The sequence below is a fragment of the Giraffa tippelskirchi genome, chromosome 7, assembly GCF_054371585.1.
Source record: "Giraffa tippelskirchi isolate mGirTip1 chromosome 7, T2T-mGirTip1v1.2.pri, whole genome shotgun sequence".
Taxonomy (NCBI): domain Eukaryota; kingdom Metazoa; phylum Chordata; class Mammalia; order Artiodactyla; family Giraffidae; genus Giraffa; species Giraffa tippelskirchi.
The window spans coordinates 75,607,792-75,625,855 of record NC_137281.1 but is presented as its reverse complement, the minus strand read 5'-3'; the positions used below and the strand labels follow the sequence as shown (position 1 = coordinate 75,625,855).

The following is an 18,064-nucleotide window of genomic DNA, read 5'->3' as shown; positions in this document are numbered from 1 at the left end:
ACCAAGGAAGAACTCAGTCTATAAATGTCAGAAAATGAAAGCTGTTGTTTCTTGTAGTAGGGTATATAATACTCATCAACAAGAAGACAGTTCACTTTTCTGATTCAAAGACTGTACTTTAATGTGACTCCTGTATCCTTCTTTGTTATTGTGAGTAGCTGTAGGATTATTTCAGTCTGAATGTCATCATATATGTAATGCATTAGTAAATAATTTTTTACTGTTAGTGCATTAATAATAACCCCATTTTATTATGTTAATATAGTGAGAATACAATGTTTTAATTTTTTTTCTGAGGTTTCAATTACTTAATGTAAGTGGCTTTAGATGACCATTTTTTTTGCTTATATAAGAATATACAATATTGTATATATATTATGTATAAGAATATATAAATATATATATATTTTATATATATATAATTTTTGAGCTGCTTATCTTGATAGTTTGTAATATCTGAGTAATAAGTACTGAAGTTCAAGAAGAATAAACCTAATTTTTATTACATTTAATTTTAGGAGAGTGAAAAAGACTTGGAAGAAGCTGAGGAATATAAGGAGGCACGTTTAGTACTGGATTCAGTGAAGTTAGAAGCCTGAAGTTTTCTGTACAGGGTATTTTTTGCATTAAATCCTGGGATCCATTCCACAATTCATTATTTTTGACCACTGCTATGTGTTCAAGTAGTATGAGAATGTGATTCTTTTTATGCAGTGCATATATTTTTCTTTGCCTAATTTAATGTGTCAAATAAATAAGTTCATCTAATAAAATTGCTTCTTTCATATTTTACAGAGTATTTTAATTAACCTTTTAGCATTAAGTCATAGCCATTTTTGACAGAGAATAAAAATGTTAGGTACTATTTAAAGTCTGGATGTTTTGCTGCTTAAGAGTGAATTAAATTAAAAACAGGATGATTTTTTTTCCTAAGATAAATATCCAGATTTTGAGTATTTTATTCTGAGTAGCATACAACTCCCAGATAAGAAAGTAAGAACCCGGGACTTCCCTGACAGTCCAGTGGTTAAGACTCCATGCTTCTAAGGCAAGGGGTGAGGGTTTGATTCACAGTTGGGAAACTAAGATCATCCCACATGCCACGTGGTATGGCCAAAAGATTAAAAAAAAGGAAAAGTAAGAACTTCTCTATGGATGCAGCCTTACATATTTATTTCTTCACAGTGAAAGTCCAATATTTCCATTACTATGAACTAATGGGAAACATTTAAATCATTTTCCAGAAAGACTTATACAGAAAATACCAACCATTTAGATCTTTAAGAATAAAATTCTTATGAATAATAAAGAATTGAATTGTGTTTTAAAGGAATAATAAATGTTGCCCATATTGGGAAATAAATAAATAAATGTTGTACAGTGCTGGGAAATGTTAAATGGAAAGGGAACCTCTGATTTATAGCTTTTGCTCTTTTCTGTAGTGTAAATACTCCCACTGTGACCAATTTCAAGTGACTAATGTGACATCACTGAACAGAATCGGGAAGGTTCAAGCTAGCTACAGCATGCACTGATCCAGCCAAACCTGAATTACCTTGATTGGCTAGAAAAGGATATTGTTGCATCACAAAGCTTTTTCCCAGTACTATTGTAAACCTGTAACTTAATCTTTTGAGCTTATTTTTAAAAAATATATGACACTTGTTTTATTATATTTCTAGAAAATATGTATGAGCCTTATGTCACCAACCTAACATGACCATGATCTAATGAACCAAAATAGTAATAGTAACATTTATACTTTAAAACTCATACTTGAGAAAATAAGAAAATGAATTTTTGCTGCTATAAAATACATACTTGTAATATGGTTGATCAGATTTTGGAAGTTGCAGATGATAACTAGAAACTAACATTTATTGAATGTGAAAAAGATCAGAGAAGAGAAAAATAATACTATTCTTTAATATTATTTCTGAAGCCTATTCTGTTTAAAAGCATAGAATGTATCATTTATAAAATAAAACTTTCACTCATTTAGAAAATTACTTCCTCAGAGAATAGCATATATCTGAAGCGTTTCTAAATTGAAATGTCATCATTTTAAAACATATTACATGCCATTTTTAAGTATTGAGGTAGAAGAGGGGAAGAGTGAAGAAATAAAAACTGTAACTACAATGTAAAATTTTATACTAAGGTTCAGTATTAGAGATTTGAGGATCAGGAGAATTGAATTCTTTAGACTATCTTGTGGTTTGTTGTTAAGAACAGGTGGAGGTTTTTTAGTTTCAGGCTTGTTTTTTTGTTTTTGGCATATTGAGTTTTTAAATTTGTAAAACATTTTGAGAATTTTTGACATGTTCCAGTTGTTCTTGTGGCCAAGAGGTACATTAAGAGCAGTTATAATAGGTTAAGCATTAACTTGTTTTTAAGCTTTTATTTAAAAGCTTCTATTTGTGTAACAATAAGTACAAATTTCCTAAACTAAGACCTCCAATTAACATAGCAGCTGCTCAATAAACATTTGTAGAAAAAGTGAAAAGCAAGAACATGTCTAGCATCAGGTCTCCTGCATTGCTAACAGATTCTTTACTACCTGAGCCACAAAGGAAGCTTTCTCTGAAAGCTCTGAAGGATTATATCTCATTATAGACAAAACACATTTAATAGAATGCTTTTCAAACTGTTTTGACCACAAAGCACAATAAGAAACACATTATTTTATATAGATGCATATACAATGTATAGATATATAAACTTCTTTGATACATATCTTTATCAGCTTCTTAGATCTCAAAGCAGTTGTCTCAGTGAATGTGTGCTACAAGTTTACACATTACAGGCATAAAGTGTCATGGTAATATGTAATCACTTAACATTTGTTAAATGCCCTTGTCCTTGCACAGACCAATACAATGGCATCCATAGATTAGACAGGCAAAACAAAGACAAGTGGCAAAATCTAGTAAGTAAACCTAATTTTTCCATGTTTTTCTATACAGCAAAGGTCACATCATTTCTAAGTAAGTAAGAATGTACATAGGATAAATAAATAGACACATAACATACAAAATGAGTAAAGTGACCAAATCCAGGCTGGTTTTAATGCCATTGAGAGTATTCCCAAGTTTCAGCATTTTCACTTGGACATTCTTGGCTATCTCCCAAAGTCCTGGACAGGAACTTCCTGTCTGGGCTTTTGGGACATATACATTTTGGATGAGTACTAACATGTCAAGAACTAGGTTGTCCTTCATTTATCCTATTTTGTACCTTCTGGATAAGTCATGTAAACAGCTCCTTGGGAAGGAATGGAACTTGTGGGAGGGTTTTTTTTAAAAAAACTGCTAAAATAAGCACGTGTTTATGAGTAATGAAACCTGGTTAAAGTAATGTACTGTAATGTTCGTTTCACTTTTCTTGAATTTCTGGTGAGGAACAGTCAAAGCCTAATATTTAAAAATTGTCTCTATGCCTCTACCTGTGCACTGAGTCACTTCCAAATTGAGCAGTCAAACCTGGCTAATCTAAATTACTTTGCAAACTTCATTACATTACTTGGCTTTTAAAAAATCCTATCAAATTTAATAAGGACATATCTTACAGCTGGTTATCACTTAAATCTTATTATTTGGTCATTTAGATAAACCAAGGACAGATTAATACTTTCTTTGATGGTGAGTTAGGGCCTTTAAATGTCAGTGTAAACTTGACAGTATGTGAACAAGAGCTGTGAAGTAAGTATTTGGCATTAAAGGGTTAATCAGGTAATTTAGTCCTTGAGACTCTTTTGAGTGCTTTAGCTGGAAAGAAATTGAATGGTTTAGAAATGGTGCACTATGAAACAAGTATTAGTGTACTTGAAATTTTCAAGAGTGCTTCATAAAAATCTACATTGCACTCCACTGTTTGTTCTTATTGCTCTTTTGAGAGGTTATTTGTTCATGTATTAGACTGTTGCACAGAAAGGTATGATTAATTTATTATGTTACAGTAGATCTACACCTTTCTTACATTTTTTTTGCTTTCTTTTGACAGCTGGATAGTTGACAAGGTGACTTCAAAGTCTTGAGGGCAATATATGTCACCAAAGGTTAATATTTTTGGTTTTAATTTTTTGGATGTGCCATGCGACATGTGGGAGCTTACTTCTCCAACCAGGAATTGAACCCACGCCCCCTGCATTGGGAGCAAGGAGTCTTAACCACTGGACCAGCAGAGAAGTCCCAAAAGGTTAATATTTTTAAAACACAAAAAGACTTTTCAAATTAATAAGAAAAAATTTGTAGTGTAAAAGACAGAGGATGAAAACAGTTCATAAAATAATAAATGCAAATGAATAGGGTTTTTTTTAATGTTTTGCTTCAGTAGTAGTCACGTTCAAATTTTAAATACAATGAAGCAAAAATTTTACAGATGAGAATACCTGTTGACTAGGTATGATAAAGTACTAGCCAATGAATTTAGCATAAAGAATGAAGTAAACAAATGGGAAAAGAACATCACTTACATGATATGCAGTTGATATGTACCAGGAAAACACAAGAGCATCATCTGTAAAATAATTGAAGCAATGAGGAAATTAAAGTAGGTAGCTACAAAATGAATGTATAAAATTGTTAGGGATTGAATTATGTGCTTCAAAAAGATATGTTGAAATCCTGACCCCCAGGACCTCAGAATATGACCTCATTTGGAAACAGGGCCCTTGCAGATTTCATCAGTTCAGATGAGGTCACGCTGGAGAACAGGGTAAGACCTTAATCTGTTCTGACTGATGTCCTAATGAGACAATGTGAAGACATACAGTGAGAAGGCCACAGGACGGCACAGGCAGAGGGTGAAGTTATGCTGCTACAAGCTGAGGAATAGTAAGGTGACACCAGACTCATGTGAGAAAGGCATGGAATAGATTCTCCCTTAGGTCCTTGGAGAGTGTATGGCTCTGCCAACAGCTTGATTCAGGCTTCTAGCCTCCAGAACTGTAAGACAATAAATTTTGGTCGTTTTAAGCCACTGTACTTTGTTCCAGTCTTAGAAATGAATACATAGAACCCAACAGCTTTTCTGTATGCCAGCGATAACCATACATAATGGAAAAATAAACCCCTAAGGAGAGTTGTAGAAGATGACATTTAAAAAATGATTTGTACTACATATGGAAAGTTGATATTGTCAAAATGTGGTTTCTCCCTGTGTCCACTGCAAATTCAATGAAATAAAATACAACATGGTTTGGAGAAAGGAGTGGAGTGTTAGGAAATGATTCTAAAATGCAATTTAAATTTTTTTAATATTTATTTTTTATTTGTTTGGCTATGTCAGGGCTTAGTTGAGGCATGTGAGATCTAGTTCCCTGACCAGGAATCGAACCCAGGCCCCCTGCATTGGGAGTGTGGAGTCTTAGCCATTGAACCGCCAGGTAAGTCCTAAAAAAATGTTTAACAGGAAAGAATATCTGAGAGGGGGATATGAAAAAGAATAGTGATGAGAAACTAGCTCTGCTCACTATCAAAAATTTATAGTGTTTGCGTGTATGTGTGTATATATATATATAAATTTAGTATATGATAAAGAGTATTTCAGACTTCAGAAAGGTAAATTATTCAGTAAATCATATTGGGGTAACCGGTTTACCATTTGGAGGAAATGTGAAGTTGAATCTGTGTTTCACCTCTCACACCAAAGTAAATTTCAGCTGAGTCAAAAATTTCAATATAAAAAGGAAAAAAATATTGTTGAAACTAATAGATTAACAAAGAATTTTTAATTGATATTAGGCAGTGAAGTATAGGGAAATAGAAAATCTTAATACACTGTTCATGAGGATTTTAAAGACTGCAATTCTCCACAAAGTAATACATAAATATAATGCCACAATTATCAAAATTATAGAGATATAGAACAATAAATGGTGAGACTATCCAAGAAAATCTTGAAAATGGGTAATTAATAAGGGGGAGAAGGGATAAGTGTAAGAGGTAGTACAGTTGTACATTGAAACTTAAAATTACTGCATTTAAAACAGTGAAACCAATACAACTGTTAAACTGGCAGTCAGTATAATAGACTAGAAAACCCAAACCCACCCTAAGGATGTAAATCAGTAATAAGTACCTGATGGAGGTAGCATCTCAAGTTACTGGTAAAAAGATAGATAATATATAAATGGAATTAGGACAGTCTGAGAAAAGTAAAAGTTGATTTCCATCTCATTTCACACAACAAAGCTTAAATAGATTGAAGAATTAAATTTATGCAGAAGCATTTCTTGAGCCTATACAATTAGTCAGGCACTATTCTGAAGCTAGGATACAATGGTGAGCAAGACAAAGATCTCTGCTCTTGAGGAGCATACATCTCATGGACAAGAAAATAGCAGGAATGTGTTCTGTGCAAGAACCAGTGGGGCAGGAGCCAAGTGAGTAACGGGGAAAGTAGTAGAAGAACTTGTGGGGCTTTATTAAGATAAGGAAAGAAGTTAAAGTTTTATTCTAATGAGAGTCCACGAAGATTTTAGTCCAGGGAGTGAAACGATTTAATTAGCATTGTTTAAAGATCTTGTTATTCTGTAGAGACTGAGTGAAAAGAAGCAAACCAGTGTCTCTCCACTGGTCGTTCCAAGGGTACAAATCTCCCATCAGGTTGCCAACAGCGTCCCCAGCCGGACAAACTCCAGGGAGAAGAGCGCAGCTGGTGTCTTCCCCCCACCGAGGCTGCAGCCACCGGCTCCACAGCCTCCCTGATCCATCAGAAAGCCCCTGGGGAGATGGAAAGCAGGGCCCCTTCAAGTACTCTGATGGGTGGCCTTCTTGGGTGCAGGGATCCTAGGCATGATCACTTAGCCTTGGGTTGCCCTTGAGAAGTCTGTGGCCTACTTTCCAGAGACTCAGCTCGGTCTCAGATACCACCGCCCTGATTTCTCCACCTTCCCCTCCCTTCAGACCCTCCCTTGGCAGAACATAGTTTAGTATGCAGGTTAATTCCAGTTAGAGGTGGTTCTCTTCTGAATATCCACCTTTCACATCCACTTCCACCAGAGAGAGGTACGGCCATCCCAGGGGTGGTGGGAAAAATATGATTTAGCTGAAAAAGCTGCATGTTTCTGTTAGGGTAAAGGCTACATTGAAAACAAAAGTATTATCTTGTTTATAAATAGGGAATTTAGCAAACTCTGGGGTGAGGAAATAGCTGGACCTCTAGACATAGTAGCTGCATACTGATTTGTAACATGGACGTGGACACAGAATTAGAACCAGTTCTTCCTCCATTCATGGCACAAACTTGCCTTCAGCACTTAACTGAGTGCCAGGCACTGTGCTAGGCTCTGGGAATGCAAAGTTATAAGAAGCTCATGATCTGATAACTAATCCTTACAATGTGAGGGACCAGGTGCTGTCATACAGTTCAATGTGATATTGAGATTTATAATAAATACCTATTCAAAACAGAGCCATAGAAAAAAGATCAGATCTGTGATTACCAGCGATGAGGGAGGGTGGGAGATGGGGGCTGGGGAAGGGAGAATTGATTGAAGACAGGCAAAAGTACAGACTTCTACTTTATAAGACAAATGAGTGTTGGGAATGTAATGTACAACATAATAAATATAATTAACATGGCTGTAGGTTATATATAAAAGTTGAGACTACATGCTGGGAGTTTTCATCACAAGAAAGAAAACTTTTTTTCTGTTTGCTTGATTTTGTGCCAATATGAAATGATGGATGCTTACTGGATTTAGTGTGATGGTCACTTCATGAAGTATGTAAATCAAATCATTATGCTGCATATCTTAAACATATACAGTGCTGTGTGTCAATTATGTCTCAATAAAACTGGAAGAAAAAAAAGATTGTGCTACCAAATGAAGGAAGGAAGGAAAAGAGAGGAGAGAGATAAAGAAATATTTATTTGGTCATCTTTTTGTTTCTGGCACAGAGCTCCTGAAACCCTTGAAATTTCCTAAGTGATAGAAAGTGAAAGACACTCAGCCGTGTCCTCCTCTTTGTGACCCCATGGGCTATACAGTACAGGGAATTCTGCAGGCTAGACAGAGTACTACTGGAGTGGGTAGCCTTTCCTTTCTCCAGGGGATCTTCCCATCCCTGGAGATGCCCTGTGCATCTCCAGGGATCAAACCCAGGTCTCCCGCAATGCAGGCGGATTCTTCACCAGCTGAGCCACAAGGGAAGCCCAAGAATACTGGAGTGAGTAGCTAGCCCTTCTCCAGCGGATCTTCCTAACCCAGGAATCGAACTGGGGTCTCCTGCATTGCAGGCGAATTCTTTACCAGCTGAGCTACCAGGGAAGCCCTTAAAATGATAATATTCATAATATTCAAAGTGATAAGAGTGATAATATTCATAATAAGCCCCTTTCAACCACACTTGAGTTTGTGTTACTGCAGTGATTTTTGGAATGTTTGGAAGAATGGGAGCTGGTTGCCAAGGAAACCTGGCAGGTTTGTAATTTTTAGTCCTACCCTCTGACGTCTGGAGATGCTGATTTAATAAATTAGGCTTGTGTAAGAAGCCTCCATAAAAGTTCAACAGGAGAACTTCCCAGTCGGTGAACTCTTATTAGAGGTTGGGAAGATGGCTTGGAGTTCTGAGCACTTTTCCCATACCTTGCCTTATGCATCTCCTTCATCTGGCTGTTCTTGAGTTAAATCATTCTCCGGTAAACCTGTAATTTGGCAAATAAATGTTTCTCTTAGTTTTGTGAGCCACTATGGCAAATTAATCAAACCCAAGGAAGGGGTTATTGGAACCTCCAATCTGTAGTCGATTGGTAATAATCTGTGCTGGCAGTTGACCTCTGAAGTACTGGGGTGGAGGCAATCTTACAAGACTGAGCCCATAACTTTTGGGATATAATGTTATCTCCAGGTAGATAGCAACAGAATTGAGTTGAATTGTGGGACACCCAGTTGGTGACGGAGAATTTCTTGGTGGTGGTTGTGGGGGTGGGGCAGGCAGGGGAACCCATACATCAAAATTGGTGTCGGAATCAGAATCATAGAAGGCCTTATTGGAGCTGAGAGGAAGGGTCAAACAGAAACCTTTCAGTTTGGATTTCACAGAATACACCACAGCCGTCCAAGTTATCTCAAGCAGGAGATAAAATAAAAAACTTGTGCAAGAGTTTTCGCAAGAGCCCTGGACCACAAAGGTGTGTTCAGCTGCCAGTAACAGAACACCTGACCAACACTGACTGAAGCAATAAAGGTGATCCGGTGTGCTGTGTGTGCGCAACCGCTCGAGTCGTGTCCGACTCTGTGGCCCCATGGACTGCAGCCCACCCAGCTCCTCTGTCCATAGGATTTTCCCAGCAAGAATATTGGAGTGGGTTGCCATGCCCTCCTTCAGGGGATCTTCTCGACCCAGGGGTCAAACCCATGTCTCCTGCATTGCAAGTGGATTCTTCACTGCTGAACCACCGGGGAAGCCCAAAGGTGATCAAGAGTCCCTCACAACTAGAAGTCCGAGGGAAGTGGTTCTGAGCTCGGAACAGCAGCTCAGTGAGGTGTTTTAGGGCGCAGGCTGTCTTGGCCTTTTTGGCTGTATCATTTTCAGCTGGTAGGTACTGTCTTCCCTCTGGTACTAGCATGCGTGCTGTCACCCTGGTAAGCAAGTCATTTAAATTTCCTGGGTCTCCATTTTTCCACTATCAGAATGAGATGAGATTAGATGATGAGTAAGATTTCCCCACTCCTTTTTTTTTTGGCTGTTAACTTTTTTAAAATTTTATTTTTATTTTAAATTGGAATGAAGTTGATTTGGGTTTCCTAGGTGGCTCAGTGGTAAAGAATCCACCTACAATGTGGGACATGCGGGTTCAACCCTGGGTCAGGAAGATCCCCTAAAGAAGGGAATGGCAACCCACTCCTGTATTCCTGCCTGGAGAGTCCCATGGACAGAGGAGCCTGGAGGGCTACAGTCTGTTGGGTCACAAAGAGTTGGACACGACTTGGTGACTAAACAGCAGCAGTGGCAGCATTGTTGATTTACAATGTGCTGGTTTCAGGTGTACAGTTAAGTGATTCAGTTGTACATACACATCCTTTTTTTTTCAGATTCTTTTCCCATGTAGGTTATTACAGAATATTGAGTAGAATTTCTTGTGCTATACAGTAAGTCCCTGTTGGTTATCTATTTTATATATAGCAGTGGGTAGTATGTTGTATATTGGTTATCTCTTTTATATATAGTAGTGTGTATATCCCAGGCTTCTAATTTATACCTCCCCCCACGTTTCCTCTTTGGTAATGTACGTTTGTTTTCTTTTTTAAATTTTTTATTGGAGTATAGTTGCTAATGTTGTGTTAGTTTCTGCTATACAGCAAAGCAAATCAGCTGTGCGTATACATATATCCCCTCTTTTTGGATTTCCCTCCCATTTAGGTCACCACAGAGCACTGAGTAGAGTTCCCTGTGCTGCACAGTTGGTTCTTATTTGTTTTATACACAGTAGTGTATATGTGTCAGTCCCAGTCTCCCAATCCATCCCACCCCCTCGGCCCCTCTTGGTTATCCATGGTTCTCTGTGTCTGTGTCTCTGTTTCTGCTTTGCAAATATGTTCATCTATACCGTTTTTCTAGATTCCACATATATGTGTGAATATACAATATTTGTTTTTTCTTTCTGACTTTCATCATTCTGTATGACCCTCTCACGTTTGTTATCTGTGTCTGAGTCTGTTTCTGTTTTGTCAATAAGTTCATTCGTATCATTTTTTTGTAGATTCTACCTTTAAGTGATATCATATGATGCTTGTCTCTTTCTTACTTCGCTTAGTATGATAATCTCTAGGTCCATCCATGTTGCTGCAAGTGGCATTATTTTGTTCTCTTTTATGGTTAATATTCCATTGTATATACATGCCACATCTTCTTTATCCATTATTCTCATGATGGGGATTTATGTTGCTTCCATGTCTTGGCTGTTGTAAATACTGCTGCAGTGAACACTGAGATACATGTGTCTTTTAGAATTATGGCTTTCTCCAGATATATGCCAAGAGTAGGATTGCTGGGTCTTATGGGAGCTCTAGTTTTTTAAACAAACTCAATACTGTTCTCCATCGTAGTTGTACCAATTTACATTCCCATCAACAGTGTAAAAGGATTCCCTTTCTCCATACCCTTTCCAGCATTTACTGTTTGTAGACTTTTTGATGATGGCCACTCTGACTGGTGTGAACTGATACCTCATTGTAGTTTTGATTTGCATTTCTCTAATAATAGTGATGTTGAGCATCTTTATGTGTTATTTTTGACCAGAGTAAGGTCTCTTATGGACCTAGATTTCTATTGCACCAACTGCTGCTCAGGGATGAGAGTTTAACCTGATTGTTCTCAAACTTGAGCATGCATACAATTTTGGATTTAAAAGTTTTGGAGTGGGGTCTGGGAATTCACAAGTTCTAACATGCAGGTGCTGCTAAAAGTGCTTGTCTTGGTACCACAGATGAGAACCACAGGTTTTAGCCATCAGTATGTCAGTTTCCCTGCCCTATAAAATTAAGGAGGGATTATTTAGTGATCATATCGCTCCTGGCTAATTGCCAAAGTCTTTTGGCAAGCTTTTTAAAAATACAGATAGTTGAGCCTCATCCTTGGAGATTCTGATGCAGAGGGTCTGGGGCTGGACCCCAGAGTAGATTCTTTATTCAACAACTCCCTGGATGATTATGAGGTTAGAGCATCACTGAGATCCTCCTAACTCCAAATTCTAAAAGGCTCATCAGTTTCAGCAACTTGAGTAGTCACAAAGGAAAAATAACTGCAAAGGATGCAGTATTTTTACCTGTTTTCCTCTGAAATTCAAAGATATCTAGGAATTGATGTATTTTATTTATTTAAACACTCACCCTTGGGGATTAAAAAAAAAGTGAGGCATTACTATACTAGACTCTGTAATAATATCTCAAGGAACAGTGAAAATTCAACCTCTCTCCCTCCTTCTGGAAGTATGTAATCTCTCCCCTTAACTCTCTTAGCATTTTCCCATATTATTACTTTCCTGTATATGTATTTATAATTTTTTATTTTTACTAATATATGAGCAGAATTTTTAAAAATCAAATAATATAAAAGGTAGCCCCCTAGTCCTTTGTGGCTATTGGGCGCTTAAAATGTAGATTCTCCAAATTGAGGTGTGCTGTAAGACTTAGTACGAGAAAAAGATTATAAAATATTTCATTAATAATTTTAATATTGATTACATATTTTAATGGTTGTATCTTGGGCTTTTTGGGTTAAATAGAATATAATGATATTACTGAAATTAATGTTACCTGTTTAGTCTTCCTTTTTTAATGTGGTTGCTTGAAAAATCAAAATTACAGTGTGGCTTGTAATATCCTACTGTTGGACAGCAGTGTTCTTATATGTATTATCTTCTCCATTCTGTTTTCCTTCTTTTATTATTCCATTTTTTTGGAAATTTCATGAATTCCACATACCAGTATTTCTACTGAACTTTTAATAACAGCTGTCATCTTTTTAATCTCCAAGAGCATTTTGTTGGTCTCTTAGTCTTCTTTTTACCTAGCACATTTCATTTTTTACCAGTGCAATAGTTTCTCATCTCTCTGATTTTGTGATTCTAGTTCTCTTGACATTTTTTTTTCTGTTTGTGCCACTCTAGTTTGCTACAAGCTTCTTTATTCTCTTTGCTCTCCATGTTTCAACTCAGAGGCTTTCCTCTAGTATAATAATTTTGGGCTATCCATTCAGTTCTGCTGCTGCTGCTGCTAAGTTGCTTCAGTCGTGTCTGACTCTGTGCGACCCCATAGATGGCAGCCCACCAGGCTCCCTCATCCCTGGGATTCTCCAGGCAAGAACACTGGAGTGGGTTGCCATTTACTTCTCCAATGCATGAAAGTGAAAAGTGAAAGTGAAGTCACTCAGTCGTGTCCGACTCTCAGCGACCCCATGGACTGCAGCCTACCAGGCTCCTCTGTCCATGGGATTTTCCAGGCAAGAGTACTGGAGTGGGGTGCCATTGCCTTCTCCGATCCATTCAGTTCAAGAGGCACCAAAAAGTTGCCTGGAAATCCTGTGTGCATTGGTTCATTGGTTGGCGGTCTTCACTGTGGGTTAATGAGATGGAAGGCTGAACTTTTTAAGAGATACCTATCACTGCCAAGTGTTAGTTTGTGGAGGCTTTTTCTCTGGTATTTTTTTAAATTTCTCCAGAGACGAATCCTCCAGGCTGCTTGTCTTGGTAAGTAGTTAGAGAAAAGGAGAGAGATGTTGGGAGTCAATTTATCACTTGGTAGTTAATTCCAACATTTTCAGCACCTTACTCATCCGGGACCTCTCTGATACTTTTTCAAATCCAGATGGTCTCTAGAGAATAAATTTCTGTTTCTTGGGAAAGTAGAGATAGTCATACACCTGGGCGTTGAGATGGGAAAAAGGCTTCAATTCATCCAACCCTGAGCTCTTCGTTACGCTCAGGGCCTCACATTCTGGGTGCCCTGTGTACTCCTTGGGTTGTAACTTCGGCTACATCTGCTGTTTCTGCTTTCCATTTTTAGAAACTGTTTAAATCTTTCATCTACTGTTTTCTCTTGTCCTGTTTTGTTGTCCGTGTGGGTTAGTTTTTAATTATGTAGTATTTTCTGTTTTTTTCTTTATTTTATTTATGCATGTATTGGCTGTGCTAGGTCTTCGTTGCTGTGTGGGCTTTTCTTTAGCTTCAGTGGGTAGGGGCTGCTCCCTGGCTGTGATGTGCAGGGTTCTCGTTGCAGTGGCTTCTGTTGTTCCGGAACACGGATTTTAGGCCCCACAGTGGTTGCAGGCTTCACTAGTTGCAGCTTGCAGGCTTAGTTGCTCGGTGGCATGTGGAACCTTCCCAGACCAAGGATCCCTTGTCCCCTGCGTTGGCTAGTGGATTCTTAACCACTGGACCACCAGCGAAGTCCTATGTAGTATTTTCTTAGTGGAGTTTCAGTAAAGAAAGATCACACATATAGCCAATTTTCTCATCTCTACCTGGAACCCCTGTTTCTACCCTGAGCTCTAGTTATTTACTGCTTTTTATTTTCTCCTTAAAGAGAGGGCAGAATGAAGGTCTGCTCTATCTTTTGAGTCTACCCTCTCAACCCTCTTCCTGGCATCTGTGTGTTCCTTTGGGTATCCTGAGTGCTCCACAGAGAAGGAAGACACTCGTGTAAATTATCTGTACTTTTGAATCTTACTGACTCCCTGAGTGTTAGAAATAAGTCTAAGAATAAGATAAATAAGTTTATCTCTCTGGGTCACAGATCTTAGACTAGAATCTGGTCTCTAGGTGATTTCCAAAGACAGCTTTGACATAAGAATCTCCATGAGCAGTTACTTTCTTAGTTTTTCAGTGTTTGCTAATGTTTATTTTATCATCACTGAGCATCTAATGTTGTAGAGACTTGTAGAAACCTTTTGCTAAGGAATAAAATTTAAATCCATCGAGAGAGACAATAATTAATCCTAGTTAAAGGGCTTATCATCCCTCATCAGTAGTGGTGACCAAGTGCAGGATTGAAAATGGAACAAGACTAGCAAGCAGTAGAAACAGTGCCTCCTCCCTGTCCTAGCTGCACAAGTCTTGGCATGAGATGTGGGAGGATGGAGGAGAAAGGTAAGGTGAAGCTACTGGAAGTTGTTTTAAAACGTACCCAGGATTTTGGTTTTATACTGATATGGTGAGGCCAATAGATCCAGTGATGATTGCCACTGGAAAGAGTTTGTCACTTACAGTTCCTGCCACACCATATGGGACCACATAGGGAAGCACCAGGGTCAGTCAGGAGGCACAAGGATGGAGGGGAAAGCTGGGGCAAAAGACTTTTTTTTGGAGTGGTTTTTTAATTTTATTTTATTGAACTATAGTTGATTTACAATGTTGTGTTAATTTCTGCTGTAGAGCAAAGAAATGTATATATATATATATTTTTTTCATATTCTTTTCCATCATGGCTTGTCTTAGGATATTGAACATAGTTCTCTGTGCTTACAGTAGGATCTTGTTTTTCCATTCTGTATATAATAGTTTGCATCTGCTGATTCCAAATCCCCAATCCTTCTCTTTCCCATTCTCCTCCCCCTTGGCCACCACAAGTCTGTCCTCTATTGTCTGTGAGTCTGTTTCATAGATAAGTTCATTTGTGTCACATTTTAGATTCTGCATATAAGTGATCTTATATATTATTTGTCTTTGACTTTTCTTAGTGTGATAATCTCTAGGTTCATCCATGTTGCTGCAAATGGCATTATTTCATTCTTGTTTTATGGCTGAGTAATGTTCTATTGTATATTTGTGCTACATCTTCTTTATCTACTCCTCTGTCAATGGGCATTTCGGTTGCTTCTGTGTCTTGGCTATCATGAATAGGCCTACTCTGAACAGAGGGTGCATGTATTTTTTCCAGCTGTAGTTTTGTCTGGATGTATGCCCAAGAATGGGATGGCAGGATAGTATGGCAACTCTGTTTTTAGCTTTTTGAAGAACCTCCATACTGTTTTCCATAGTGGCTGCACCAAATGGTCAAAAATCTTTACTGTGGTTTTTGCAGGAAGGAATAGGTGAGGCAGGGTAATAAGCAGGTTCAGGATTGGGTAGTTTGATAGTTTGAATAATTGATAGCAGCCTCTGGGTTGTAAGAGTGGTCCCCAGTTGTCCATTACCTGGACCTGGGGTCATTAGGGCAGAAGGTAATTGCCTGGTGTGTAACAGCCAGACAAGGGAAGTGGTTCAGGTTAAAGACTCTGGATTGGTCAGTTGGTATTTAAAAGGTATGCTCTCGCTATTGTAAACAGTGCTGCGATGAACGTTGGGGTACACGCATCTCTTTCAATTCTGGTTTCCTCGGTGTATATGCCCAGCAGTGGGATTGCTGGGTCATATGGCAGTTCATCGCAGCACTGTTTACAATAGCCAGGACATGGAAGCAACGTAGATGTCCATCAGCAGACGAATGGATAAGGAAGCTGTGGTACATATACACAATGGAATATTACTCAGTCATTAAAAAAAAATACATTTGAATCGGTTCTACTGAGATGGATGAAACTGGAGCCCATTATACAGAGTGAAGTAAGCCAGAAAGAAAAACACCAATACAGTATACTAATGCATATATATGGAATTTGAAAGATGGTAACGATAACCCTATATGCGAGACAGAATAAGAGACACAGATGCATAGAACAATTTTATGGACTCTGAGGGAGAAGGTGAGGGTGGGACGTTCTGGGAGAATAGCATTGAAACGTGTATATTATCATATGTGAAACAGAACACCATTCCATGTTCGATGCATGAGACAAGGGCTCAGGGCCGGGGCAATGGGATGACCCAGAGGGATGGGATGGGGAGGGAGGTGGGAGGGGGGTCCAGGAAGGGGAACACATGTAAACCCATGGCTGATTCATGTCAATGTATGGCAAAAACTATTACAATATTGTGAAGTAATTAGCCCCCAACTAAAATAAATAAATTTATTAAAAAAAATTAAAAAAAAAAAAAAAAAGAAAGGTATGCTCTCCAGTGAGTTGTTTGCTGTCTCTTAAGAACTGACTAAGCTCTGGGAATGTCAGTCTCTCCCTAGTCAGTGAGGCCCCAGATGCCAGAGCATCAAAAATATAGAAAATAAGAAAATACAGGTAATACAAAAATGGTCAAAGACTGAGCTAAAGTGATAGAAAGTCATGATGAAGCAGGCAGTGAGGCAGGAGTGACACAGCTTTTGGTAGGAGTAGGATGAAACTTGTAAGAACAAAGTTAGAAATGCTCTGTGTTTGGGAAAACACTCATTGTAGCATCATGATGGATGGAGGTAGATAAGATAGAATGTATTGGTTAGATGTAGCTTTCTTATATAGCCAGGAGCCTGGAGGTATAGTGAAGGGCCGAGGCAGCCACTCAAGGAAGCCACCCAGGGTCCAGGCTTCCTGTCGCTTCCTGTTCCACCAGCCTTTACCCGTGGCTTTTGTTCACATGGTAACAAGATCCACCTGTCTACAGGCACTGAGTCCAAGTCCCAAGCAGGAAAAAAGACAAGGTAAAATGATAGAAGGCAAATTCCAGCTGACATTTTTCCTTTTAATCTGAAATTCCCTTTCCTCAATCCTACCGTATAGGATTCTGCTTACATTTTATTGGCCAGAACCAGGCCACTTGGATTTACCCCAGGAAGCAAGAGTTCTGGGAAAGGTAATTGTTCTAACATTTACATTGCTGCCTCAAGCAACATTGAGATTCTAATGGTAATGATGAATCCATATATGAATAAATTCTATTTAACAGTGTCCACCAGACAGGCAAAAAAGGAAATATGGGTTTTTCTCCTTCAACTAGATGAGACAAATCACACAAAGGTTTTAGCACAATGCTTAGCTTAGAGTGTGTATTCAAAAATAAAGAAGTTTGCTTCTGCTGCTACTCCTGTTACTAACATTAATAAAATGTATTACTTCATCATCTTGATTTTTCAGTCCCATTCTTTCAGGCTTCCCTGGTGGCTCAGATGGTAAAGAATCCGCCTGCAATGCAGGATACCCAGGTTCGATATCTGGGTGGGGAAAATCTCCTGGAGAAGGAAATGACTACCCACTCCAGTATTCTTGCCTGGAGAACTCCATGGACAGAGGAGCCTGGCAGGTTACAGTCCATGGGGTCTCCAAGAGTTGGACATGACTGAGTGACTAACACACACATTCATTCAACAAATGTTTATTGCACTTTTACAACATTCAGTCTTTAGGAGCTAGGGGTCCGGAAAGGGAATAAAACCTCATTCTGGGGACTTCCCTGTCAGTCCAGTGGTTAAGGCTTCACCTTCCAATGTAGGGGGTGCAGATTCAATCCCTGGTCAGGAAGCTAAGATCTCACATGCCTCATGGCCAGAAAACCAAAACAAAACAGAAGCAGTATCATGACACATTCAATAAAGACTTTAAAAAAATATATCTGATTCCTGCCTTCTAAAAGCTTACCATCTGTGTAGCTAAATACACAATGAATTGGAGGGGAAGAAAAGCTTCAGTAGAGGCAAGCTTGGAAGTTATTGGAAGACGATGGAACTTGTGAGCAGCTGGGTCCACTTGAA

General features: G+C 38.4%; 1 protein-coding gene across 5 annotated transcripts in view; it reads left to right on the top strand.

The window, feature by feature from the left end:
* Window positions 1–18,064, top strand: part of TBCA (tubulin folding cofactor A) — a 112,239-nt gene that overhangs the window by 82,031 nt on the left and 12,144 nt on the right. For 2 of the 5 annotated variants that reach the window (XM_081505947.1, XM_081505944.1), the window contains one exon: window positions 519–773. In XM_081505947.1, coding sequence (XP_081362073.1) covers window positions 519–599 — 81 coding nt within the window. In that variant the 3' untranslated portion in view covers window positions 600–773. Of the gene's footprint in view, window positions 1–518; window positions 774–4,002; window positions 5,209–5,289; window positions 5,387–18,064 lie in introns of those variants that run through there. The other 3 variants (XR_014058463.1, XM_081505946.1, XM_081505945.1) reach the window with 3 other exon arrangements.